Source organism: Harpegnathos saltator, unplaced genomic scaffold (genome assembly GCF_003227715.2).
Source record: "Harpegnathos saltator strain DR-91 unplaced genomic scaffold, Hsal_v8.6 scaffold202, whole genome shotgun sequence".
Taxonomy (NCBI): domain Eukaryota; kingdom Metazoa; phylum Arthropoda; class Insecta; order Hymenoptera; family Formicidae; genus Harpegnathos; species Harpegnathos saltator.
Window position 1 is genome coordinate 1615156 of NW_020229987.1, and position 26574 is coordinate 1641729.

Genomic DNA, 26574 nt, shown 5'->3' on the forward strand with positions numbered 1-26574 from the left:
CTCTGAGGTGCCAATTGCGCGAACATCTTGCTACCGATCGCTCACCGCAGCTCTCTGACTCGAGCTAGTTCGAATAGGGGGGTTTCGAATTGACCACGTCGACCACGTCTTCTCCGACATTCCGGTCCGTTTCCTGTATATAAATTGTTTTGATTTTTGTGTAGTCACCACGACGTAAACACGACGTAAATACGGATCACCTTGTCACGGATAAGAACATCTTCCGGACCTTTTATTTTAGGTATGATTGTACACGTTGTATAAATGACAGTTAGTGTCAAGGATAATAATCAGTAGTCGAGTGTTACTTATCTTATGCTAACCTTGTTTACTCTAACATAATTATTAATATACTAATTATTTGTTTTATACTCAGATGTTTCCGTAATTCTTACCATGATATGTGAGAAGAACTTATCATTTGCTTAAAAATCAACTTCTTTGGAGCTAATACTTTTTTATATCACTTGAATGACCTTAGTGGATTACTGATAATTTTGGTTCTATGATTAAAAGCTTCTGAGAGATAGAAATTATTTGTTACTCATAGATTAGATAAAAATATCAAACTACAAGTTTTACAACTACAAGATAGCTTATATTGTTGCAGTTCCAAAGCTAAGATTAGTTTACAACAATGTTCGAGTGGACATATGATGGTGTAAATAGCTCTATACCACGCAATGTTGGTCCAGAATGTGCAAACTACCTGACACTGAAGCGAAGATTAATAGAGACGCTATTTATATCTATATTTATCATATCCTGCATCATATGGGGCCTGAAACGAGTGACTTTGCCAAAGAACTTGGCCTATGTCAATCAGGACCATGTCGGTAGAAGAGTTTTGTTAATCATGATGTCTCTAGTCCTGGGAATGGAGATTGGTTTTAAATTCACTAGCAGGACTGTTATATATTTATTGAATCCATGCCATATCACAACGGCGATACAGGTAAGTTTAAAATATTATTTTAGTTCAAACATCAAGATAGTTTGGTGCTTTGTAATGTCAGATAAAAAATTGTTTATATATTATAATGAATAATAAAGGTTTCCTAGGTATATTATTGATAATGATGTTAAAATAAATTAATAAATTACTATATTTGAATGTCTCTTTACTATGCAGTTGTATTTGCTGGCGGCAGCTCCTAGTCCGACAGTAACTGCTGTCTTCAGGATACACTTGAATTTACTGAACGGACCAGTATTGGCATACCTATTTCCAGAAACAGAGTCTAGAATTGTAGGTCATAATATATAATCTGGCATTAAGCTGAGTGTAAATTTTAAATGTGAAGAGTGTTTGTTTTTCAGATATTTGCAGATAGAGCAATGTATTATATTCAGCATGGTTTGATGCTAGTAATACCATACTACTTATTAAGGCTCGGAGGTAGTTATCCATACTTAAATATAATAATAATTTATGTTTATCTATTAATAAGCATCTGTCTCAATAGCGAGTTTTGCTTATCTGATGTCCTAATTAATCTTAAAATGATTTTTTTCTTACTATCTTCTCCATTAGGAGTATATAACATTGAACCCCTATCTGATATGAGCTGGTCAGTCCTTGGTTTTGGCCTCAATGTAGGATATCACTTTTGGATTCTTCAAAGTGTTGCATTGGTGTGTATGTCAGACTTTTTCTTTGAACATAATCCTAATGCTATAATAATAAGTCTTTTGGAATATATAAATCTTAAAATCTTTTTTTTATTATTGAAATATTCTGAATGATGTAGAATGAGGTAAGATTGCATCACAATAGGAAGATGTGCATCAGAAAAAAAAAATATTAAGGTCAAACATAGAAGATAATTTTAGTGTACATGTTTAGTATAATCTTATCATATATTATATCACACTATTTTTTAATAATGCCTTTCATGTTTCTTTTCTTTGCAGCCTGTACAAGTGAATCTTAGTCATATGTTATGCGCAGCCATTTTGGATCCATTTGAAGGCCAAAATTATCGAATATGGGCAGTGACCCACCAGTCAATATTATGCCCTACTCTGTGCAAGCTGTTTTGTTATGGATCTAACTTCTTCTTAACCAAATTTCCGCCGACCAGAGTTAAACCAACACTGGAATGCACGATTCCAAAGAATAATTGTACATATGAGCAGAACGAAAAAGTACACGAAGACTCCAACACTTCAGGGAACGGCCATACGCATTTTGATTAGTTTGGTAGAAAGAGAATCGTCGCATACCAAATGTACGAAACACTTCCTTTGAGTGAGTATATAATGTCCGTATATATTTACTACTGTAACATATTTACTACTACTTAAGATATCATCTTTATAGATCTCTAAAACTTTTACACCATCTGTATTTACTTTGGTAATCGTGATATTCACCAGTTTTTATTTTGTTTATACAAGAGTGTCAAAATATTCTTTCTTACAGACTAACGTATTTATAATTGTATCTATTGTGACACCCTTCGAACATCGTCTACAGGGTCAGTACGAATAAACCCCTCTCCGAAAAAATAAAACCAAAGATATCGGGCGATAGGAAAAATGAACTTCTACATACTTAATATTTAATTAATACATTAACGAGAAGAATATAAAGAATATTAATATACAAACAATACTAAACACATTCCCATTTAGAACAATATTTTGTTGCTGTTAAAATCAAAAAACTTACACAACATGTACAAACGAGATATCGAATAAGTAACATGATCTTTAGTACAATTGTTGTGATCGTATTAGTTTTAATTCGTTAATCCGTGATACCAATCGATAAATAGTCAATTCGAGATATGAATTTCTGTCCAAATGCTTGTCATGCCTAGCGCTGTGCATAGATTAAGGGTCTCAGTAATAGTGTGAGGCTTAAGCTGACGTCCAACAACAGTGGCTAATTAGCCAACCCTAAAAATAATCGCACTATCTTCTACTAGGTAAAAACGCAATGTAAACAGACCATCTCGTGCATTTTTATATTCATTTTTACTCATGCAGTAGGAGCAAAAGCATTCAAATAACGAAACTGCAATGTATTTTACACAGTTTGGAAATCAACTACATCGTTAGACCTTTGCCTATATATCTTGTATAACGAATAGGAAACGGAAGTCCGTTGGGTTTCACAATGAGTATTCTCAATCAGGCAACTCGAGATGCTATAATATATGCCAAGACCATAATTTCCATGCTTGCCCGCTTGGAATTTGTGAAACTTTGCGAGCCCTCGCAGCCTAATAATAATAAATATAACAAAGTATAAGAGAACATTTCGACAACGGAAAGCATCTTCTAAATCTAATTGATAGTAGTAGCGACTGTAAAGCTGACGTAACATCAGATACTTTCAGTTTAATGAACTCACAACTCCCTCCCCCCCCCCCCTCTCTCTCTCTTTCTCCCGCCCTACTTACAAAACTGGTCATGTATATGAAGATATTTTTATATGACAGTTCCTATAAGATTTAACTCTTTGCTGAACAAGTTTTTGCGACGAGGAATATTAGAGACATTCATAGTTGTGCCGCATGTAACCGTCATGAAAGAATAGGATGTGTACTCATTGTACTTGGCGTTTTCATCTGGAAAAATTGAAACGACTATCTATTATATAATAACGTTTTTGCATAATTGATCCATTATTCATTTTGTCTCTCCCTTTTTTTTTTTAACTGGTCTTTCGTATAAAGATGTTTGTAAACATTACCGCTGGATAGTAAAATAAGTCGGCCTATATTGTTTGCATAGAATTAGTACCAGAAACAAAATTTGCTAATTTTTTTCGAGATGAGAATAGCCTGATAACGCAAAATTTATGTTACTAATATGGATAATGGTAATGATGATGATGATAATAATAGCGTTAAAGTGACACTAGTATCGACTTAACTTATAGAACTGCACGAAGAAAATTAACTTAACGATCTTGTAATATAAATATATAAGAATTCGATTCTCTCTAGGAACTTTTATAGAGATAACATTGGGTGAGATACACCACAAGTGACATATTAATCCTTGAACTAAAAATAGCATGATCCTAATTTTTGCACGAGAATGTTCCAGTTCTTGCATTAGACGTATATACTAGTGTTTCGCGAATTAAACTAGTAACAAGTAAGATTGTCTTTGGCATGGTACTATAAAAAATATATATATATGCTCTTAATTAAAATATTTTTTATTAAAATGGCCTAAAAATGAATATACAGTCGTCTCAAAGAGACGGCGGCAACGAGAGGATCAGTATTTAAGCTAACGCGAATGACCGGGTTGTCGCGAGTGTTGTAATGCAAAATATACGAATGCGTACGTAGACAAATTGCACAGAATATCCAAAAGCAATATAATAAATTACTTTTATCTAATGATAAGTAGGTTTTCCCTATTATTAACTTTCCAAGATAGTCAAGTTATCGTGTGCGTTTTTTACCATTACCAAAGAGCTCCAATAAAGAATACTTTTTTTTTAATTTCGTGAAATATATAAAATTAAATCTAACTGATAGGAAAACAAATCTGCATTATCTGCACCATGAAAAGTGAATGAAATTATGATAATGAAAAAACTTCAGCCACAGAGAGAGAAAGAGAGAGAGAGAGAGAGAGAGACGACTAAGCGTCTCTTGATTAATGCTTTATCATGGTGCAATCTTATTATTTATTTGGTTCTTTTACAGTTTATTATCTTTATGCTTAATTTTTTATTTAATATATACGTGTCCAGTACTATTGTAAAATTCGCCTAACTAGATAATTAATGGATTATTTATGCGACAAGAAAGTGAGTTGTTCCCCACTATCGGGATATACCTCATTTATACAACTCTGAACATATGATTATTTCGTATACGATATAAGTGTAGCAGAGGATATAAGTCGAAGAAAGTTATATAATGTAGAATAGCGATATATTCAGGTGTTTCACCAAAGATGTTACCAAAGATTTAATTTAATTTTACAGAAGACGGGTCAAATAAATATAATATTTTCATGATGTCACTAATGACAATTATATTGACAGATATTAGGTATGATTTAGAAACAGTAGTCACAATACATATATGGAAAGGTGTTGCGATTATATAGATATCTCTTTACTTAAACGAATTCCTAATTTAAGTAGCAGTTGTATAATATCCTTTAAGGGTCAAATATTTTCTTAATGAGCGATCTACGCTACGATAAAATAAGTTTGCAGTTTCGTTGTTTGTATATTTAAAGAATAATCATATAATGGTAACAATATATGTAAAATGTAATGTACACACACACACACACACACACACACACACACACACACACACACACACACACACACACACACAAATACACGATATACACACATACTACAAGCCTACTGACAATTCCTCAAAATATTTATCTGTTGTTATTGTTTAGAATAAGGCGCGTTACATTAATTTGTTCTCTTTAATTCCTACGTTCCTACAAATCTATGGATAAAGCGAAACATAACGATACACTAGATAGGCGATCAGCGAAATTGATATATTTTCCTTTTGTAGAATCTTCCGAATATATATCCCCATAACATGTAAATACATTTCGTAGAATTAATAAGAAAAAAAGAGAAAAAGCTGCTAGAGAAAAGTTCCTGTTTTAATATTATCATATTATTAGAATTCTTTATCACTAATATTCCTTGAATCAACGAATCTTTTCTGCGTAGATTTCGAAGTAGGAAACGAGTGCGCGTACTTACACCTTGTACCATGTAATTCATGCGCATTTAGATTGTGTTCTTGCGATTGACTGCGGATAAATTTCCCGTCAGTTTCAGCCTCATTTGTGATTATATCGACATTGTATGAGTATCTGGCAAAGACGTATCGCATGATCGATGTATGATCTGTTCGTAATTTGATATGTCGTGAACTTCATTGCCTTTATACGCGCTGTACTAAAATAAAAGGGGGCAAGTATGTTACTTCTCGTTCTCAATGTATAACATACGACATATGTAAATAGTGTCAGTAGGATCGAGTATGTGGAATGATGCTTCGTATTGCACTTTATGTTTACATTGATGAATTGATTATAATTAGGTAGAAATACGCACATCTGCGCGACGTGTGAGTAGCGGGATAAATTATCATATAGATTTAACGTAATTTCTCAATTGGGTTCGTGGTGAGAAAAATATTTATTACGTAATCGTACGACTATTTAATTCTCAACCACGAAGCGATTGAAAAGAAATAATATGTAGAATAACTCTTCGTTGTATCAGTGTTGGCTGTTTGCGCACAGCCTATGCATAATATATCTAAACTATCACTTTATACTATGTACAGGATGTTTCGTCGTTGTTCTTCGAACATTCGTTATGAATTAAAATATTCGAAATTTTATATGATTACACACGATTAACGAGTGAGAAGCTCAAGTGATTATATTTTATTTATTTTTGTATTTGTATTATATTTTGTATTTATTATCAATTAGATTAGGTCGATTATTTCAGTTCCTTGATTGTTTAATGAAGAATGAAATAGGATATCATTCAAAAGCCAGAAACACACATACACGCATGTTACTAGTGAGACGTCCTGTATATAATTATAAACTAGGCGAACGAATAACATGGAGTCGCTGCTTCTTATTGTTCGTCGACTTAGATCACGCGTATCAGGTAATGAAATTATATATTGTATATTTTCTGCATAAACGCCCAACACTGGCTGATATATATTTTTGTGGAACTTTATATGAATTTGTACAGTGAGAGTGTTAGTATTGTCGTGTCACTATATGTTTCTCGTCACTGTACAGTATTACTTTTGCCAAATACGATTGCGCTTATCTAAAGAGATAAGGGCATTATTGGGTGTAACACTTACATTCGCACTCTGGTAATTTGTGTGTTCTTTTCTATTCGGGGAAAAGCGTTTCTCTTCGCTCGAACAGAATCGACAGGTGAGAGAGGGTGGTGACTTCAACACGTTCAATATTGATACGGGATACAAATAAGAGCAAGCATTTGGTTTCAGTGCCATGACAATTTCTCAAGTCCGATGATGCCGGAACCTGAGAGATGAGTTTGATGGACGTAACGTAATAGTTACTGTCATTAGCGTTCGAATTGTGAAAACATTGTAAGACTTTGGATAAAATGAATAAAGGAATCGTTCGGATCGAACTACAATTCTTATTTTATTTGTGTACAGAGGAGAGGCGAAAATATAAAGTTTATGGCGAATCTCTAGAGAGAAAAAGAAGATGATTACATATGAAATAAAATTTATTTCACAAATATTTATAATCACTATTTACACGATTCTGTACAAAAGTTTAGAAAAACTAATTCACGAACACTACATACGGTAAACGCAATTGTCATAATATAAATATGTACATTATACATAATTGTCTAATCACATCTAATTTTCGTTCTATAATCTCGCCTCAGTATTCAATCTTATATTAAAACAGTGTTATTTATAAATATATATAGACTTGATAGATCGCAATATACAATTTTTCGTATTTATATATGTATATATGTATATGTCGGTCAACATAAAAACTCACTAGACTCGATCAACGAAAGAGACAATTTTCAAGACTTACGCGGTAAAGCGAAATGTTTCTTGTGCATTCACTCGTCCGCAATAGTGGCATAAAAATTTACAATGGCATATACACGAGACGGTAAAACGATATTGGTACAGGACTAGCAACTTAATATAAGCTTAAAACCTAAATCTAAACTTTAGAATATTGATTTGAGAATCTATATCAGTTCGCATGATGCGACATGTAAGGACGTTAAGTGTTTAAATACGAGAAAAATACATTTCATCAAGAAATGCTTAATAATAATTACTGAATGTTTTTTCTTTTGCGTTTCTCTTAAGTCAAAGTGGTGAACATTATGAACGATCGAATACACAGTTGCTTCCTCTTTTAAAACAAAAACTGTACGCACAACAAAAACGAAAAAAATCCAGTTCACCTTTAGGACGAATAATTTTCGGTGATTCTGGTGTGCCTATTAAAAGAGGCCCTGCAGAACAGCCCATTCTGTCACTATTTGACTTCACCACGCTGTACAATTCTTGTTCACGCTAGTTCTCATACAAAAAATAACGTAGCTATACTCAATGAACACTTTAAGTGGGACACCCTGTATACTATCGTGCGAAGAATTACTCCTGAAAGCCATTTTTGGTATGGTTATTGTAATAATACAAAAGAAATACAATTAATCGCGCGCGGTAAAAACTCTATTTAACTTTCTACTTTCTGTATATAGATAATTGCACACTCATACATACACATACACACACACACACATACGCACGCACACACACACTCACTCACTCACAAATCACATGAGACAAAAGCAAACCAGATATTAAGCTTTGCAGAAAACCGAGAAAGATTTCCTCGTCTACCGCGTTTTATCATATCTTAATCTTCTTAACAACAAAGTTTTCACATATACGACAGTGTTATTACACAGATACATTAACGTTAAAAGAAAATGAGCATTTTAGAAGAATGCAATGTATTCATGGTCTTAGTATTTAGCAGTAAGTAACAAAAGACTTTAAAATCATAATGAGTGTCCTGGAGTTTAAAATATACCTTAAAAAATTAAATGCAAGTAAATTGAAAGATGTATAAATACTGTTTGTATGTAAGAAATATGACATTAAAGTAAAATTTTTTACAAAAATAAAAAAAATTACATATATTAAACATATTTTATCTAAGTAACAAAATAATAATAAATACCGCATAAGGGTATCAAATATATGGCAAATTTATTACTAATATATACATGTACGCTGAGAATGACTGGTGATACCCAAATTTTATCTGGGAATAAAATGGCAATATTTGTACAACGTGGTATCATCTACCGAGAGAAATCTTTCAGTAAAAATTACTGAGAAATATATCCATAAGCAATTACTTAAAATACTTAACTTTCGCAGATATGTTTCAAAATGTAATGTGTTAGCCATCCAGTGGTGGTCCTAAGTATACCATAGACACTTCAGTTTTTCCATAAACTGCAGACACAGATGGGTATAATCTCTTATCTGGCAATCCTGTCAAAGTTGCTTATGAAAGCTTACAGTTTTGTTCTAAAAGCTCAAAGAGATTGGGACACATTCTGGGAATGAATGTAGAGGAAATACATAATCATATTGAACTTTGAACAATCACACCACATGCACGATATGTCCAAGAATAAATAAGAAGCCATACCTCTAAAAGCTACCCCCAGAAATTCATAGTTCTTCTCAAATGATAATGTATTATCGTCACAATCCAAAATTACCCTAATTCTTTCTCCAACCTGTAAATAAATATTATCAGAGTTTGAGGAAATTTTAATACTTCTCAAAAGAAGGATTTCTTCTGTCGTGATATGTATGTAAACGACAAACATACCTGATACTTTGGGGCATTATTGAGCAAAGGATAATTTCCCTGCGGGTCCCCATTGTGCAGTAAATGGTTATCGACGAGATTCCAACCCCAGGAATGTTCGTCAGAGCCGAGCAATGCTACATATCCATGGCACAAAAGGGGTGCTTCTTTAGTAGCAATTCCTATTACAGCTACTGTTCCTAATGGTCCTTCCCAAATAACTTCCCAAGCGTGGCGCCCGTGCCTAAAGCCTATTTTACCTCTACACGCGTCTGTGCTCTGTGCCACGGGGTTTCTGAAATTCGAGACGAGTGTCGTAGACGCAAGTGGATCTTGACAGGTCGATGATGCTGGACAAGGAAATAACGTTGCGCCGAACCAACCTGTGCAGGGTGAATCCATTGGGTTTGATGTAGATATTGCGCGAGCAATCGTTCGGATTCCACGCGTGATAGAAAGCACGAAGCTTCGACTTGTAGGTAGGCACAGATGACAACAAATCCGAACTAAGGGCCTCCTGAGCTAATTTCCTAATACAGTGCATCCGCCACACGTGGTTATTCTCGTCGTTGAGGAACTGATACCACCTCTTGCACACCAGCGAGCAATTTCTCAGCGTGTGCAGATCCAGATATGAGAATATCACTTCTAAAATGTGATCAGATGCTCGTCGTGCTATATCGCCCATTTTGCCGGGTCTGTTTTAAGGGAGAACACAGCATAAACATACGCGCGCACAGAAACACACGTCACAAACCATGCGCACGTTAGACAGCTACGGGATGGTTGTCGGCGCTCTCATTACGCGGAACATCGATACGTGACGACACGAAAATTGCACCAAAAAAAAAGGAAAGAATAAGATAGGATAAGAGCGGACGGACAAAATGCAACATGATTATAATCACAATTCGCTCAAAAATTATGACAATGAGATTATTCGGAAATCTTATAGCTTGAAATGACTATACTTTCCAGACATATCTTTCGTTGTAAACTTTGTTATTTCTTTATTGTGCTACACGCAAGTATGAGCCGAGAGCCGTCAAAGACTAAACTTTTTGATAAAGTTTATTAGGCTGCCCCATGTAAACGAAAGATTGTATGAAATAGCGTTTAAAAAGTTTGAAAATTCAGTCAGATCTTCCGTTTTAAATTTGTGTAAATTGCGATACGCTTTTCTTTCAACGAGTTAAATAACGATGGAATAACAAATATTCTTTCGGCTTTGAATGTGCAGAGAAGACAAACAAATTGATCGAATTGGAGAAACTGAGTTCCTATTTTAAAACACAAGTTTGCGATATAAATGTTTAACCGAAAGATAAAGTGTGTTAAAGATTAAAGGATTGCCGCTTCTCTTTCTAATCGACTTACTTCAACGGAAAACGATAGCACCATTATAAAGCTGAATATATTGAAAACAAAAGGTTTAAAATTACAAAATGTTTCCTGAAGCATCGCATTATAACGGGTCTGTTCTTTATAGCTGCACTGCTGAACTAGTGCAATAAGTTAAAATGAGACAATTATATTTTTTCTCACTTTATTGTTGCCAAAGTTACACTTCAATGAAGTTGATTCGTTAAATTTGAAAATAAACGCCTGATGAATTGCTAAGTCCCAATAATTAAATAATAAAGCTCCGTCTGACTTATCGCTGAGTCGTACTGCTGCCATCTCGAATTTTCAGTAAAAATAGTGGCGGCTCGTAATGGAGAGTTTGGAACTAATTTGCATCACTCATGAAAATAACGGGTCTAATAATATTTAGACCTGTTATTTTTACACCTGAAAAATAACAGGTCAAATGATAGAGGAAACCCACTATATATTTTTGGAAATAACCAATCTAATAATATATTGGACCCGTTATTTTATTTCGATAAATGTGAATTGAGACTCGGCTAAATTTTATGGAGGCCGATAAAATAGTGGTTCGAGTCTCGACTAAAATTGTTTTTTCGCCGAAACTCGAACTATTATTTATCGGCCTTCATAAAATTTAACTAAGACACGAATTAATATTTATCAGTTTCCATAAAATTAGCTGACATTCAATCCACATTTATCAAAATAAAATAATGAGTCCAATGTATTATTAAGACCCAGTTGCACCAATATTATTTTGGTTTAAGTGAGACTTAAACCATAAGTCTATCTTTATATTTCTTACTAAATAAATAAAGACAGAAATATATTTAAGTCTCACTTAAAATCAAAATAATGTTGGTGCAACTGGGCTTAAACCCGTTATTTTCTAGAAGCTAGTAGCGAGTCCCCGGGCACAGTATATACACTGTATAACGACACTCTCTAAATTTTGTGTCTCCAAAAATGAACTGCACATGCGCAGCCGTGTTACCTAACCAATAGCGTTACAGACATCTTTTTCTATCTCACTTTCTCGCAGAAAAAATATACTATATGTCTCACTGTAACTTATTACGCTTAATTCAGCAGTGCAGCTAAAAAATGTAGAGTAAACATCTTTTTGTCATAATTGTTAATTTCAATTTCTGCTCTCTCATTCTCTCTTTTCCTCTCTCGTTCTCTCTCTCTCTCTCTCTCTCTCTCTCTCTATATATATATATATATATATATATTTAAATTTTTATTAAATCATATAGAGTACGATTCATTAAATGTTGCAAATGCTTTAAACACCGTATAATGGCGTTCTTTTTAGCGTTCCAAGCGTTTGTAGACTCAAGTAGATCCTGCTTGCTATTGGTTAGGTAACAAGGTTGCACATGTGCAATTTATTTTTGAAGACGCTAGCTTCAAAGATGCCGACAGAGAGTGTCGCTACTGTATATATTGTGCCTTGGGTATCATTTGACCCGCGCAAAATTCCCACGACTTGTCATCACTGCACACGGTGCTCGTTTTCGTGCTGGATTGCTTGCTGGATGAAAATATTGCTTTCTGATTGGTGCGTTTCCATCCATCTTCGAAAATATACCAATCAGAAAGCAGTATTTTCATCCAGCAAGTAATCCAGCACGAAAACAAGCACCGTGTGCCGCTGGCTTAATATCTATATTCATAGTCAAGCCTTATAGAGGATTCACACTGCATCCGACGTACGACGTCCGACATCGGACGCAGTGTGAATCTCCCATAAGGCCTGCCTATGAATACGGGTGTAAGGTATTTGGTCTGTTCTTTTCAGCTGCACTGCGGAACTAGTGCAATAAGTTAGAATGAGACAACTATATGTTTTCTTACTTTAACTTATTGCATCAGTTCAGTACAGCAGTAGTGCAGCTAAAAAGAACAGACCAATTATTAGACCCAATAGGCCTGTTCGTTTTGTCTGCACTGCTGAACTGGTGCAACAAGTTGAAGTGAGAAAACCTACGGTTGTCTCACTTTAACTTAATGCACCAGTTCAGCAGCGCAGACAAAACGAACAGGCCTATTATTTCGCTGAGAAGTAAATTTTAGTTCCAAACTCTCCGCTACGAGCGCCGTCACTACTTTTACTGTAGATTCGAGGTGATACAATAGAGGTAGACTCAACGATAAGTCAGTCGGACCTTCATCATTTAATTATTGGGACATAACAATTCATCAGGCGTTTATTTTTAAATTTAACGAGTCAACTTCAACGAGGTGTAATTTTGGCAACAATAATAACAATAGAATGGAAATATTTAGTGTAGTTTCAAACCTTTTGTTTTTGAACATGTTCAGCTTTATAAAAGTCGGCTTTTTAGCCGAGATTTGAAGCACAATCTAGTAGCGTCCATTAAATTTAGCTGAGACTTTATCTGTAATTTACCAATCCTCATTTAACAAAATTGCGTCATTTGAGAATGTTATTTTATTTCTCCACTAATATCTTTACATGACTTATCATGAATATGAAAAGTGTAATATAGTGTAGCTCAAGAGACTCTGGTTCCAGATGGGAGCTTAAGAAATAAATAAAAAGCCAAGCATCTGACAGGTATGACATGTCTGACAGGTATGAGTCAACAAAATTTTGAGAATTATACTTCTACAATTTATTGCTCATTATGAAAATTAGTTGGATGGCGTATGAAAAACTGTGACTTTGATTGTATCTTGAAGCACTGATATTAGAAACAATAATACTCGTCATGAATTTTCACCTATCGTAATTTCTTCGGCGTGCTGTTTCTTTTTTATGAAATTTTGATCGTATGCCAACGCTCATGTCAAACGTGTACGCAAAAACAGAGGCGGTTAGAAGCGGTGAGTAGCGTTGGCGCAATCACCAGTCAAAAACACTGTTTGATTGTCAGCCAAGAAGCATTTCAACGTGCTCGTAAAGATTATTTCGAGATCATATACTACGAAATATATATCAGTTTCGACGTTTATTTTTCATCCCCAGATACATTTATAAGAGCGCTTCATGCAATAATTTTGTTTATTGGTACATTTACTTCTCTCCTCATAGCTCATCCTTTGGTTCTCTGACAACTCGTGAACGCTACACAGCTGCAAAACAATAGATTCGTTTGATTTGAAGAGATTTATTTTTAAATAGGTAAACAATGCGATGACGACTGAGAACAAAAACAAAGGGAGATGGGGCAAGACTGAAAGAGTGGGACAACTGTGAACAATCAAGAGCAACATAAAAGAAGGACAAGCTGATGTGTGGATACATTTTACAGACGTTGAATATCGTCTAGTGATTGGTGATTAATAAATATGTATGCATAAACTAAACTAAACGGTCAAAAACATCGATTAATCTTGTAAGACAGAAGAGGTAGATAATAACGCTAATCCGTTCTTAGAAGACACTAATTTTGGCTTAGTCTTCAATATCACATCTGATCAACAGTGAGTATTCTTTATATTAACATAATTGTGTTTTAGTTTTTTCCTTAGTTATTGTATCCTATTCCATGACACATTGAATGTATTGTGTAATATATTTACGATAAATTTTTCTGTAATGTGTATATATATATATATGTTGTAATTGTGAATTATTTTAAGTTACGCTCTAAGTATCGATAAGTAATTGAGATTTTCATTGCGTATTTCCAATTTCAATGTCATTGTAAAAGTTAATCTGAAAGTAATGACAAAGATTTATTTTAATGAGTTGTTAGGTTCATAGTTTGATTCACACCATGTTTAATAATTACACCCAGCAAAAAGTAAAGGAATGTGCAAAAATAATGTATCCTTTGTGTCTTCACCTTTGTCTCTCGTTGTTACCACTGTCATCCCTGTAAGATACATTGAGTTATAATTATTCAACACGGATAGTACTTCTCTTTTAACACGACGATCGTGCTTAGATGAATTACAGCTCGCTGGTTGTATTCGATTTCGACCGCACCATCTGCGAGGACAACTCCGACACGGTAGCACGAAAGTTACTACCTGAGGAGAAGATACCGCAAGAAGTGAGGAATTTGTATCAGTCAAATGGCTGGCTCACTTATATGAATAGAATCTTCAAGCTCCTGCACGACAATTCCATCGATGGCAAGCAGATCAAGAATGCGATCGTTGCTATTCCAGCGGTCGCGGGTATGGAGACACTCCTCACCACTCTACACGCCAACGGCCACGAGATCATCATCATCAGCGACTCGAACTCCTTGTTTATAAATTGGTGGCTGCAGAGCAAGAAGCTCGAGCACACTGTGTCGAGGGTCTTCACAAATCCGGCCCAGTTCGACGAGGACGGCCGATTGAAGGTGGATATGTATCACATGCAACGTAGTTGCGACCTGAGCAGCATGAACCTGTGCAAGGGGAAGATATTAATGGATTTTATCAGCGAGAAACATGCACAGGACGTATACTATGACAGAATAGTTTACATCGGCGACGGCAAGAATGATCTATGCCCTATCCTGCGTCTCTCGGAGGCCGATTTGGCGTGTCCGCGTAAGGACTACATGCTCATCAAGTGTTTGGCTAAATTACCCCACAACATGCACCCAGTCGCGACCATTATGGCATGGAAGGATGGCACGGATTTGTTGCAAAGTTTGGAGGAGGCTCTGAGAGTTGTGAAGAAATAATTTCACGTCGGAGACGTGATCGTTATTTCTCGTTGAATAACCTACGGTGCGGGAACCAGCTCGCGTTATGTTTATCGCGCTAATTAACTAGAGTCGAGCTTATTAAACGTTATAAGATACGCGACTAATTGCATCCGCTTTCTTAATTTTCTATTTGCGCCGTCGTATAACCTGATGACTCGCTCGAATACCCTTATCGGTTACGTTATTGAGAAAGATATTGTTGAATAATGAGTCTCTCTCTCTCTCTCTCTTTCTCTCTCCCTCTCTCTCTCCCTCCCTCTCTCTCTCTCTCTCTCTCTCTCTCTCTCTCTCTCTCTCTCTCTCTCTCTCTCTCTCTCTCTCTCTCTCTCTCTCTCTCTCTCTCTCTCTGTCTGTGTAAGGGTAACGAATAAGTGCGTTTGGTCTTTTGTGAGTAAACAATTGCACACTTTATATTGAATTCTCACAAATCATGAAGATACAATATTACTACAAATAATAATAATAATAATAATAATAACGATAATAAATCTCGATTAGTTTCCCGATCGAAGACGTATGTGTGTATGTGTAACGCTGTTATATAAATCATAAATTATATAACGGTTATTACACGTATATTATATAACTATCTCTAGAAGTTATATCGAAAGTTGTTCTTGTATGTCGAATAAATGCAGCGCATTTTTTCGGAATAAAATCTTAATAAATGAATGTTTATTATACGAATTTGGTGAGTCCTCGTTCGAAACGCGAGTCGTCAATCTATCGTCCCGCCGGGATCGATTGTACGAGAAAAATGCCGTGAATGCTCGCGGATTCGAATTTAAATTCAAATCCAGATCGCATGGCATCGTTTTCATCATGCGATACTGCGCGGCGGTACGCAATAACTCGTCGATATGCAATTCCATGTTCCGCGTGCGCGCGCACTCGCTGAGGCTGAGGTTAAGACAGGCTTGTGACGTGCACACAGTGATCCGCACGGTGTTCCGATTTCTAACGTTAATTATTGTCGCGTTATTTGTTGGTTGCTGACTGCGTCGCTGGGAAATCCGTGAAATTCCGCTCGCGTGGCCGACGATGTCACCGTGAAGCCCCCGATAACCGATCGACGATCGAGTATCTCGATCTTCAAATCTCGAAGCAGCCCTTCGAGCGACTCTCTCCGCCACAATTGTCTATATAGCGATTGGAACTTTACTCGTGATAAGCGATAAGTGAGTAAGCAACTGTCCACTTGTGAATTAATTCACTTCGTTTCGCGCGATAAATGAACGCCAAGTTTGTCGCGATTAGACTGCGCAACGACGCTATTCGCGCTTGTGTCGTGTTTTCTCCGCTTCTCCGTACGGATAGCGGGAGTACAATTGCTTGATTACACTCCTTCGTCACGAAGGATATTTTTCGTTGCGAATGATAATCCATGCGGAGAACAAGCGCAGTTACATTCGGTATCTCAAAAGTCGTTATATATATGTATATATATATATATATATATATATGTGTGTTTCGTGAAAACGACATTTTCGTCGGTGTATCTTGCACTTTCGGGTATCATAAGCATTGTTTTATACTCGTGGAATATAAAATTCTGATATTATCTTCTTCAAATTCGAACTTTGATAATTAAATCCTAAACGATCAATTATTTACGATTTATATTACCATTACTGTATTAAATACTATCTATTTCACTCGACCGGATGTATCCTATTTTCTTTTGTGTTATCACTGTTGCAGAGCTCTTGGATTTTTATTATATTTATATTCAGGATATTTCTTATGATACCGAAAAAAATTGCACTCAGGTACGTGGTATCTGTTAACCATTGCGGTGCATGGATGCATGAGAATACTCTCAGTAGAGTTCCTAAGAATATTGGCGACCAGAGGAGCACACACAGAATCAGAGATACCTTGACGACCCCACATATTCGTGCTGTGCAATTCACTTCCAAGAGTATATCTCTGTTCTGCGCTTCCATGTATCTCTCATGGTTTCTGTCCATTGTCACTACATCTGTTACGCTGCTGGGATGGTCTCTTATCTCTGATGCCTTAAATTCATCGATTGAGTCTTGACGACCACTGCTTCTTCCGCTCGTGGAGAGCCATTCGTTGACAATTATGTTACCATTGTTTGAGTTACTGCGAAGCAAAGTAGACATAAGGTCGGCCCTTACTTTTAGTATCGCGAGCGTATTCTCACACGCCTGCTTTCCTCGCACTTGTAGGATGCAGCAGAGCAGAATCGGCAGGAAGTATACCGCGAAGGACAATACAAACAGGTGCAACTTCAGAAACCCACTCGAAACGAGGCACTCGTTGATCATGTGCGGTGAACTGCTCGGCTCCGTGTTAACATCACGGTCAAGATGATTATTTTCATGAAGGAATAAATTTTCGATCGAACCGGACCTCATCGTTGCGATGTAATCCTCCAGATGGTTCAGCTTCGGCTGCTGCCTGTCGTAGGATCGATCTACCGAATGATTGCGATGATTTTTTGACGCGGTATATGCGCTAGCGACGTGAATACGTTTGAGAATATCGGCGTATATTTGAGCCTCGGAAACGAATGCTGCATCTTGCGCGACGGGAACGTCCGCAGTCTTCTGAGTTGTGACTTTTTCTGTATCTGCAAAGTGCGTCTGCGTGTGCACTTCATAACTGCCGTTTTCGTTCTGGCCTGACAGTTGCGTTACGTTGCTCGAGCTGTCGAGTGTAGTCATATCTGACTTTTCTGAAGATTCCTCCTTCGGCAGATCATGAAATAGCGATTCCTCGTTGAAATATGTACTGTTATCTGTGTACGGCGATAGATTGTAGACACTTTGGGCTCTCTCTACTATTGTATCGTTTATAGTTTGAGTCTCTCCAGTTCTATCGATATTTGCAACATTTTCGAAAAAGCTCGTATTCTTCGCATAATCCGTCACGTTCCGCAACCTGAAGGTGTCAAGGAAATCTGTATCCTCCGTGAAATTGCGTGTGAAATTCAGCATGTTGCTAACGATACCCTGTACCTTGGATACTATTCGATTCACTTCCACGCTGCTTGTATTCGACGCTTCATCGACGACGAAGTAGTAATTCTTCAGGTTTGCTGTGTACACGTTGGAGTTGGCGATCGTCCGATTACCCTCAGCGTCTGGAAGCACATGAAAGCTCAACGGGAAATTACTGTCGAATGTGCATTCGGTGTCCTCCATACTCCGGACGGTGTTCATGTCGTCGTATTCGGCGAGACACAGAATCACTGTGACGAGGATCGGCACGAGCCAATGACTCGTGACGAGGAAACTGGCCGGCTTCTGGTCGTCGGCTCCTCTCGCTGGCCGAAACTGGCACACTCTCATGATCCTCCGAGTAATACCCGCGTTCCTCGCGCTAACGTTGCTCCCTTGGGAGGCCAACTCCTGCTGGTCTTCCGCTACTTCGACGCGCTTCGTCTCAAGTCGTTCGTCGCTCGATGACGATTTCATCATTTTGGCGCATTTCCGCTTCGCGCACGCCACATGGAGGTTGCACTGTACGGCAAAAGTCAGCAAGGATATGAACGCATTCGTCAGTGGAGCGAGTAGCATTCCGTACTGCGTGAACACGTCCTTTACGTCGCACGTCAGAGTCGTGTTGGAGCCGACTCTGCGAGTTGCTTCGCGATTTAGTTCACGCGTCCGAGGGAACAAGTCTTGCTTGTACCTGTCTTGATCCTTGATAGTCCACGCGCCATCAGCCTCGATGTCGCCGGTATTGTTTTGCCAATTGTAACTCAGTGTTATCCCGGCCTCCATATGACTCGCGAGCAACGCGATGGCCGTTATGATGGAACTGAGCACGTCGGACGTCGACAGAATGTAAAACGGCGACCTCTTCTTGCGTCTACATCCTTCTCGCAGTAACATCACAAACGTGATGAGGCTGGACAACAACAGTATATAACCCGCTGCGTCTAACATCACGGGGTGCATGTTGCGACCTCTCGAGAAATGCCGTTTGTTAGATTCCTGAGCTGTCTTGCGTATGAGTATTTGAGTTCGTCGAATTCAGCTTACATCGATATTATATACCGAAACTGCCGCACCATGAGCTTGGCAGAGACAGACTGGATGTAGCGATTGTTGTATGAGCGCGTGGATACTGTACGCGGCTGCATATGTGGGTATCCATTTTGCACCGTTGATGATGTGTATCTTCGCTTAGACATAACGGTACCGACAACAGCATGAGGGCACTGATATGCTTATCAATTGAAACGACGACCGTTTGAACTGGCGGTTCAACGATCTATGTGCTGCTTGGAACAGTCGTGTCATAAATTTTTTCGCGAAACCGCTCCTGGTTACTTCCCGGCAGATTTCGTCAGGCCAATTTTGCGGAATAAGAGCGACAGAGGGTGTTTGTTTCTCCTGTTGCAGCTCACCGTCAACATGCCGATACGTCGAAAAAGCGATCCGTCTATGACACAACGTATTTGGGATACAATTAAAATCACGGTACATCAAAGAAGCTTACCTAGTAACGACCGTATGGTACGGCATTTGGCTCGAGTTTACGGCTTTACAGAACAGGAAGCTCAAGAGGAGATCAACAAGGCTGCTGAGGACGGCCTTGTCTTGTTGAAGAAAGTACCTACGAGAAATGGCATCGAGCAAGAGAGCTATAGGCTGCCACCGGTAGACCTATTAGCTAATGCCGACGATCACGATTGGTACTGCTGCAAGTGTCAAAGAGCTGGCGCGGTCGAGTGCTGCGAACAATGTCACAGAGTGTATCATCCGGAGTGCTATCCCGGCAACGCTACAAAAATGAAGATTTGTGTCTTCTGCGAGGTAAATACGCTGATGTGTGAATATATAGGGTGTCCCGTAAGTCGAGGTCAATCGCTCAGGAGATGAATGGGGACCCAAAAAGCAAGAAAGAAAGTTGATATGAACATAGGTCCGGAAATGCGTTGTTCCCGAGAGTTATCGCCATTTTTACGTTGAAATTTGAAATTACTTTACTTTTGTCAAAGCAAAATTGAAACAGATGGTTTTCATGAGTTTTATAACGTAATTAAAGTCACATGAAAGTTGCGGGCTGCTTTAGCACTATCCAGCACTATCGAGATACAGCCTGGTACTAAATACCACAGGAGTGACGAACTGTGGGATCCTGATCTCTGCCAAGAGATATTAAGTGGGCTGTACCTTGGTAATGCTGAATAGTGCTGAAGCAGCCCGTAACTTTTATTTGACTTTAATTCTATTATAAGACTCATAAAAACTATCTCCTGTTTCAATTTTGACACAAAAATTCGAAAGCAAAGCAATTTCAAATTTCAACGTAAGAATGGCGATAATTCGAGAATAACGCATTTCCGAACCTGTGTTCGCATCAACTTTCTTTCTTGTTTTTGGGTCCCCCATTCATCTCCTGAGTAATTGACCTCGACAGAACTCTTACAGAATACCCTGTATAGATATACACGTGAATTTATATAGATAAAAATAAGGGTAAATAAATAATATATGCATATACCATCTCACTCGTCATCTCTCGCTGCTGACAATCTGTATATTCGGTACGTTAAAAACACGAACGTAATGTTGCAGAAAATAAATAACGACACATATCCTGACAAGACCGAGCTTAATCACATCCTCAGTTTCACTTGCGGCCATCTGAAAGCAAAATTACCGCCGGAAATTACAAATCGCACGATCGTTTTTAACAACGGCCCGATCGTTACGCCCGCAAATGGCTTCTCTGGGCCAACCTGGGTGAGCGAGGGCGAGGACGCCTGGCGACCGGGTATTCTCATAAAGAAACACATGGACTTGGCGATAATGGACGCGAAGACGAATAATAAGGAGTACAAGAATCTTGCAGAGTTCGAGGCTGATGCGCACAATATTCTGCACAACATCATGATATATCACGGAGGTACGAGAAATTGTTCAGGACTGCTGTTACGATCTCCAGGAGATTCGCCGTTGCGCAGACTGTTATCGCATATCGAACGAGAAATCTGAAAAGATGTGGTTCTGCATACCGTGCAATCCTCCACATCAGTTGGTCTATGCGAAGCAGAAGGGATATCCGTACTGGCCCGCCAAAGTTATGCAGGTTAACGGCAACATCTACGACGTGCGCTTCTTCGGAGGTCATCACATGAGAGCCAACATCGAGAAAGTCTTCATTCGGCCCATCTCCTCCACGTTGCAGAGCTTGCAGGTACGTATCTACCATCTACTCTTCGGTTACTCACATCACGATAAAGTTGGTTGTTAATTTTGATTCTGGTAAATATGCACGACTCATAGCACGTGTTCAAAGCGAAAAGATCTCTTCGCAAAATCGATTTAAAACGTGTAAACTTATTAAGCTTATTAATCATCAACGACGACTTCTTGTATAGCCTTCGGAAAAAGGAAAGTGGAAAGAAACGGAGGTACGCATGTATAGAGGCGAAAGACTAATTTCTCTTCACGGCGTTTTAGCCCGTAATCGAAATAAGAATTTCAGGTTCTGTATAATTGAAAGCTCTATCTCTCGTAGATAAAAAGATCAACGGCATGGAACAGGGCTTTCGAAGAGCTGAAGCATCATCAGCACTTGCTGGCAAAGTTGGGGAAGAAGAAGAAGGAGGAAATTAGCACAATGGAGGACGACGACGACGACGACGACGGTCCTAGTCCCGCAAAGATACGGAATCAAGAGTCGTCGAGTTCGAAGGGCGCATCGCACAGCTCGAATGTGCCGAAGCAGCTGATGAAGGATCTCAGGGTGAAAGTCGAAAGATTGAGTTCGGACGGGCATCCCGAGACTCAGAACGCGAACGACGCGGCGGATAACAAGGATGTCTCGAAGAGCAATGGCGCAAACGAAGATAGACAGGTGCCTCATTTACCGGTGGCGGAGGACGAGCCCGCTCGAGAAATAACGAGCACCTGCCCGCAGGGCTTGAAGAAGGAGGGCTCGCAAGAAGACATGGTCACATCCAGTTGTCAAGAACCGAGATCGAAGTGCGTTCTCGTGCAGACTGAACAAATTCAGGCGGACGGGCTTCCGCCAGCCAAGGTAAGCTTTCAGTTCGATTCTTAAAGACTTTTGCGCACAAGACTCTGTCACCGATCGCTTCCCACTACGAATCTTTCATTTGCGGAATTGTGAAATGCTGGTTGGCCATCACGCGCGAGCCGCGCATCATTCAAGGTTATCACCTTCTTTATGCGGAGATCGTAAATTACGCACAGTACACAGTAACTCTTTGTTTGATTCTTTGGCGACGAAACAAAATTTTCAGATCAAAAGGGAACGCAGAACTTCGGAACAACCGACCACAACGGCGTTGGAGAAACTACGCCGCGAATTGGAGCTTGACAAGTGCAGGGAATTGGAGAGACTACAGGCGGAATATAGGAAAGAGTTACGGCAAATGGAGCAGAGGCACAAACAAGCGATATCTGACATCAAGAAGAAACAATGGGTAATTTTCAGTTCGTTTTCGCAATCTCGTCCTTTGAAAAATTTGATTATTCTATCAGACATATGTAATTTTTTGTTGTAGTGTTACAACTGTGAGAATGAAGCAATATATCATTGTTGTTGGAACACCGCGTACTGCAGCACAGACTGCCAACAAATTCACTGGCAGCGTGAGCATAAAAGAGTGTGCAGGCGTAAGCGTTAATATGACGACAAGTACAATAATAGACGCCAAGGAGCGTTTAAAAAGATAAGAGTACTCATTTTCACATACATGTACATATATGTTATATATAGATATATATATATATACACACATATACACATACATACATATATACATATATATATATATATATATGTATATACAGAGTGTCCCGGAGAATATCCATCCCGATTATCGGCTAGCGCTTGTAATTATTAGATGTGAAATCTAAGAATGCTTTTTATGTAACGAAATATCAAAATAAAAATAGATTTTATTTTAAATTTTATGAATGGAATAAAAGCTAAAAAAAAATAAATAAAGTAAATAAATTAAAGCAACTTTAAATATAGAAATGAATGAATTTTCATTTAATTTCCAAGCGATATTTTTAAGTTTTAAATTACTTGAATATGTCATATAAAAATAAAAGTGCAATGAATATGATGTATGAAAATAGTGACAGTGAAAGAGAGAGGGAGGATACTCTGTACATACGTAGGCAGTCTGAAAAGTTCTTGACCTGACACATGGCATTAGAAACTGTCAAACTATAATTGTATTGGAAAGTGGCATCCCTGATATAAACCCATGTAAAATTTTATTCGATCTGTCAAGTCATTTGAGTGGTAGTACCAGTTGAAAAAGCTTTGTGCAAGATGAGTGCTGCGTTTGCTAACAATTGGCCAAAAACGCATTCAGATGCGTATTTCTCAAGCGTGTTTGGCACATTTTAATCATTTTAAGCAAAATAAAATGGATTTCAATCAAGCGTAGTTTCATAAAACTGTTGATAACACTTGAATCCACACTATACACCAGAGCCAAAAGAACCTTTCGGAATCACACTTTAATGATGGTATTGAATTATTGGAAAGACGTTGGAATAAATGTATTGAAGTTTCAGAAGATTATATTAAGAAATAAAACATATTTCACGGCAAAAAAATCTTCTTTCATTGTTAGGCCGAGAACTTTTCAGACTGCCCTCGTATATATATATATAAATATATATATATATACATATATATGTATACATATTTATATAAAATAAAAAGATAATCTGTAGAAGCACGTTAATATATTCTTGACACCAATTTAATATGCCTTTATGAACTTCCTCCTTAGGAAAGGTGGAAGAATTGTTATGTGTACACACAAATAAATCTTAAAAGACTGTTCTTACTTGTACCAAGCAGTACGAAAAAGTAATTTTCGAATGATCATAGTTTTATACATCTCTTAATAACTCTGCAACAAATGCCGAAGGAAGATATTGATGGTTATAGGATCATAGGTGCATGAGAATATAATTCTTAAGAGATATATATATATATATAGATATAGAATTTCGTTAATCTCTGTGCGTGTACGCGTGCAATTATGTCATTCTTATTAGATATAAGCTTTGGTTCCACGTGAAATATAACAGATTTAAATGTAACTATGTGTATGCTATATGTTAATGATAATATGAACAAATGAATATTGTTACCAAGTAACTGATTTTGAATTATTGATCAAACTTTTCTTTATGCATTCTCTTTGTAATTCTTATTTCAGCATTTGTTTATCAAATTGAAATCTGTTTATAGAAACAAAACAACAAATCATTTAGGAACATCAATATATTTATTTCATGTAAGAAAACAGTTTTTTAAAATTAATATACAATATTGCAGAATGCATTTAAATTATATGTAGCACTAATAACATACACACTAAAGAATCTTTGAATGATACGCTATATATATATTGTATCACAGTAAAATTCTAAGCAACAGAATATTTCTAAAAATTATGTAACAGTTTCTAGGAATTATATGTGTGTCATATATATTTATTTTTTATAAAATTTCAATAACAGAAAATCATTTTTGCCTCATGGTCAGATACAATTATCACTGCATTGCTACTGATTTAAAATCAAATGTTATATATGAATAGATAAGTTAGAATATATTTAATATTATATATTTTGCATGCATATTTTAAGTCATATGTCGATATAAATATTTTGAATCTTAATGATACATATTACTTATACATATTGAAATTACGGATTGTCAAACTGGCAAAAAATGAATATATAAATTATAGAGCAAGATTATATTGTATATTAAAATTATTCTGATAAGATTTTAAAAAAGTAGCAATAGATTATCAATAACCATCAGTGGCCCGTTGTAGTAATAGTTACATTGGCACAAGTACTGCTGCTAATTAAATTCGATAAGTTCAAGTATCTTGCGTAGCTTTAACTTCCTTACCTATTATATCTAATAAAGCTATTTTACCCTTTCCTGTTGTTTCAGTGACTTGCACATACCTCGCAGTATCGATATTATTTAAGGATAATCGTTCCAACAACTGTAATTCAGATGGTTCTAGCTTTTCACCAAGTTGCCTCAAAGCACTCATTATTTCTCCACGTTGACGATCAGCAATTTCTTTATTTAACTTTCCTAGTTTCACATCACGATCAATTTGTGCGAGAAGTTCCTTGAGTAGAGTTGGTTCACGTTTACCAAACATTCTTATTACAGCTGGTGTTTGAAAGGCTTCACTTATTGCTGCTTGAGTTGCCTATTAACAATTTATAAAAACAATTTATAACAATTTCAAGCATTGTATATATATATGTGTATATGTAATAACATATCACTGAAATATATAAAGTTTAGAGAAGTAAATAACGCATACCAATTGCATCGCACCAAGTTCATCAATCAAAGTCATATCTCCAGATATCATTCTTTGTAGACTTTCACTGAGTTCACGGAGCTGTTCCATAGTATCTTCTTTACATTCTTGATAATCTACTTCATCGAGTGTAATTCTGTTAAGATAAAATTGTACAATCAATATCCATATTACAGAATACATGTAGAAATGGGAAATTTGAGAACTCGCCCCAAATAGATTTACATCTCTAAAGAGGACGGAACAATAAAGTAGTGACTATATTTTGAAACAGCACCTGCTATCTTCCAGATCTTCCAGTTGTTGCACAAGTCGATCTAATTGTTCCTCCAAATTCTTCCTCAGTCTATCAGTCTCTGCTTTTCCATGAGAACTCATTTTCGTACGATGAGACTGTAAAATGAGCTCGGAAAGAGAAAAAATATACTTTATACAGACGAGGAAGGAAAACGTACCAAGGTTATGCCAGAGAGATACCGTTGACGAAATGTCGCACACAAACAAAAAAAACACTATAAACGTGAGACTTGCCATTTTGAAATTCACGATTACGATTGGTCAATTTGACCCAAGTGTCTCTTTGCGATGCAGCCATAAGCAACGTACTGCCAACCGATCATATTCACTACATCTTCGACAACGATCGCGTATAAAGTTTCTCATACGATAAAGATGCAAAGAGAAGATACAAGTGTCGACGGTCTGTTTTTCTTTCTTTTTTTTTTTTTTTCAAAATATAATCTCTCGACGAGAAGATTACATGAAAAAAAGAAAAATGCT

The 26574-nt window shown here is 37.1% G+C and overlaps 5 protein-coding genes across 17 annotated transcripts; 3 read left to right on the plus strand and 2 right to left on the minus strand.

Annotated features, from left to right (window-relative positions):
- Positions 1 to 30: 30 nt before the first annotated feature.
- On the plus strand, positions 31 to 7162 carry LOC105186460 (transmembrane protein 164). Of its 3 annotated transcripts, none has more exons than XM_011146678.3 (7): positions 31 to 241; positions 611 to 955; positions 1133 to 1249; positions 1321 to 1399; positions 1535 to 1635; positions 1915 to 2251; positions 2426 to 7162. In XM_011146678.3, the coding sequence occupies exons 2-6, from the start codon at positions 638 to 640 to the stop codon at positions 2197 to 2199; spliced, it is 900 nt and encodes a 299-aa protein (XP_011144980.1). In that variant the 5' UTR covers positions 31 to 241; positions 611 to 637; the 3' UTR covers positions 2200 to 2251; positions 2426 to 7162. The 3 variants fall into 3 exon arrangements, with proteins under 3 accessions (XP_011144980.1, XP_011144982.1, XP_011144981.1); XM_011146680.3 differs by lacking the exon at positions 31 to 241 and adding an exon at positions 246 to 270; XM_011146679.3 differs by lacking the exon at positions 31 to 241 and adding an exon at positions 288 to 403.
- Positions 7163 to 8750: 1588 nt separating this feature from the next.
- Positions 8751 to 10216, minus strand: Fsn (F-box synaptic protein). Of its 3 annotated transcripts, none has more exons than XM_011146675.3 (4): positions 9786 to 10098; positions 9424 to 9697; positions 9238 to 9328; positions 8751 to 9077 (listed from the first exon to the last, which is right to left on the minus strand). In XM_011146675.3, exons 1-4 carry the CDS (start codon positions 10088 to 10090, stop codon positions 8983 to 8985), a joined length of 765 nt encoding a protein of 254 aa, XP_011144977.1. In that variant the 5' UTR covers positions 10091 to 10098; the 3' UTR covers positions 8751 to 8982. The 3 variants fall into 3 exon arrangements, with proteins under 3 accessions (XP_011144977.1, XP_025153827.1, XP_011144979.1); XM_025298042.1 differs by having other exon boundaries at positions 9000 to 9113; positions 9786 to 10216; XM_011146677.3 differs by having other exon boundaries at positions 9000 to 9142; positions 9786 to 10216.
- A 2682-nt stretch (positions 10217 to 12898) lies between these two features.
- On the plus strand, positions 12899 to 15717 carry LOC105186458 (pyridoxal phosphate phosphatase PHOSPHO2). 8 transcript variants are annotated; one of them, XM_011146670.3, is made up of 4 exons: positions 12899 to 12917; positions 13316 to 13357; positions 13925 to 14226; positions 14694 to 15717. In XM_011146670.3, the coding sequence occupies exon 4, from the start codon at positions 14694 to 14696 to the stop codon at positions 15426 to 15428; it is 735 nt and encodes a 244-aa protein (XP_011144972.1). In that variant the 5' UTR covers positions 12899 to 12917; positions 13316 to 13357; positions 13925 to 14226; the 3' UTR covers positions 15429 to 15717. The 8 variants fall into 8 exon arrangements, with proteins under 8 accessions (XP_011144972.1, XP_011144971.1, XP_025153809.1 ...); XM_011146669.3 differs by lacking the exon at positions 12899 to 12917 and adding an exon at positions 12925 to 13020; XM_025298024.1 differs by lacking the exon at positions 12899 to 12917 and adding an exon at positions 12928 to 13020 and having other exon boundaries at positions 13316 to 13375.
- A 1384-nt stretch (positions 15718 to 17101) lies between these two features.
- On the plus strand, positions 17102 to 23343 carry LOC105186456 (zinc finger MYND domain-containing protein 11). Its single transcript, XM_025298012.1, is given in 8 exon segments — positions 17102 to 17221; positions 19832 to 20245; positions 21011 to 21342; positions 21344 to 21632; positions 21817 to 21849; positions 21957 to 22478; positions 22705 to 22887; positions 22969 to 23343. Coding segments are annotated over 8 exon segments (2001 nt in total). The 5' UTR covers positions 17102 to 17116; the 3' UTR covers positions 23092 to 23343.
- A 1414-nt stretch (positions 23344 to 24757) lies between these two features.
- On the minus strand, positions 24758 to 26455 carry LOC105186455 (protein LZIC). 2 transcript variants are annotated; one of them, XM_025298066.1, is made up of 4 exons: positions 26250 to 26325; positions 26072 to 26187; positions 25795 to 25930; positions 24758 to 25677 (listed from the first exon to the last, which is right to left on the minus strand). In XM_025298066.1, the coding sequence occupies exons 2-4, from the start codon at positions 26170 to 26172 to the stop codon at positions 25330 to 25332; spliced, it is 585 nt and encodes a 194-aa protein (XP_025153851.1). In that variant the 5' UTR covers positions 26173 to 26187; positions 26250 to 26325; the 3' UTR covers positions 24758 to 25329. The 2 variants fall into 2 exon arrangements, with proteins under 2 accessions (XP_025153851.1, XP_011144968.1); XM_011146666.3 differs by having other exon boundaries at positions 26072 to 26455.
- Positions 26456 to 26574: the final 119 nt, after the last annotated feature.

Coding starts and splice junctions, on each gene's coding strand:
- LOC105186460 (XM_011146678.3), top strand. CDS start 638: ATGTTCGAGTGGACATATGATGGTGTAAATAGCTCTATACCACGCAAT. Junction 1,250..1,320: donor CAGAAACAGAGTCTAGAATT/GTAGGTCATAAT, acceptor TTTGTTTTTCAG/ATATTTGCAGATAGAGCAAT. Junction 1,636..1,914: donor TTCTTCAAAGTGTTGCATTG/GTGTGTATGTCA, acceptor TTTTCTTTGCAG/CCTGTACAAGTGAATCTTAG.
- LOC105186455 (XM_011146666.3), bottom strand. CDS start 26,328: ATGGCAAGTCTCACGTTTATAGTGTTTTTTTTGTTTGTGTGCGACATT. Junction 25,931..26,071: donor GAAGATCTGGAAGATAGCAG/GTGCTGTTTCAA, acceptor TTATCTTAACAG/AATTACACTCGATGAAGTAG. Junction 25,678..25,794: donor AACTTGGTGCGATGCAATTG/GTATGCGTTATT, acceptor AATTGTTAATAG/GCAACTCAAGCAGCAATAAG.
- Fsn (XM_011146675.3), bottom strand. CDS start 10,090: ATGGGCGATATAGCACGACGAGCATCTGATCACATTTTAGAAGTGATA. Junction 9,698..9,785: donor AATGGATTCACCCTGCACAG/GTTGGTTCGGCG, acceptor CTCGAATTTCAG/AAACCCCGTGGCACAGAGCA. Junction 9,329..9,423: donor ATAATGCCCCAAAGTATCAG/GTATGTTTGTCG, acceptor ATTTATTTACAG/GTTGGAGAAAGAATTAGGGT.
- LOC105186458 (XM_011146670.3), top strand. CDS start 14,694: ATGAATTACAGCTCGCTGGTTGTATTCGATTTCGACCGCACCATCTGC.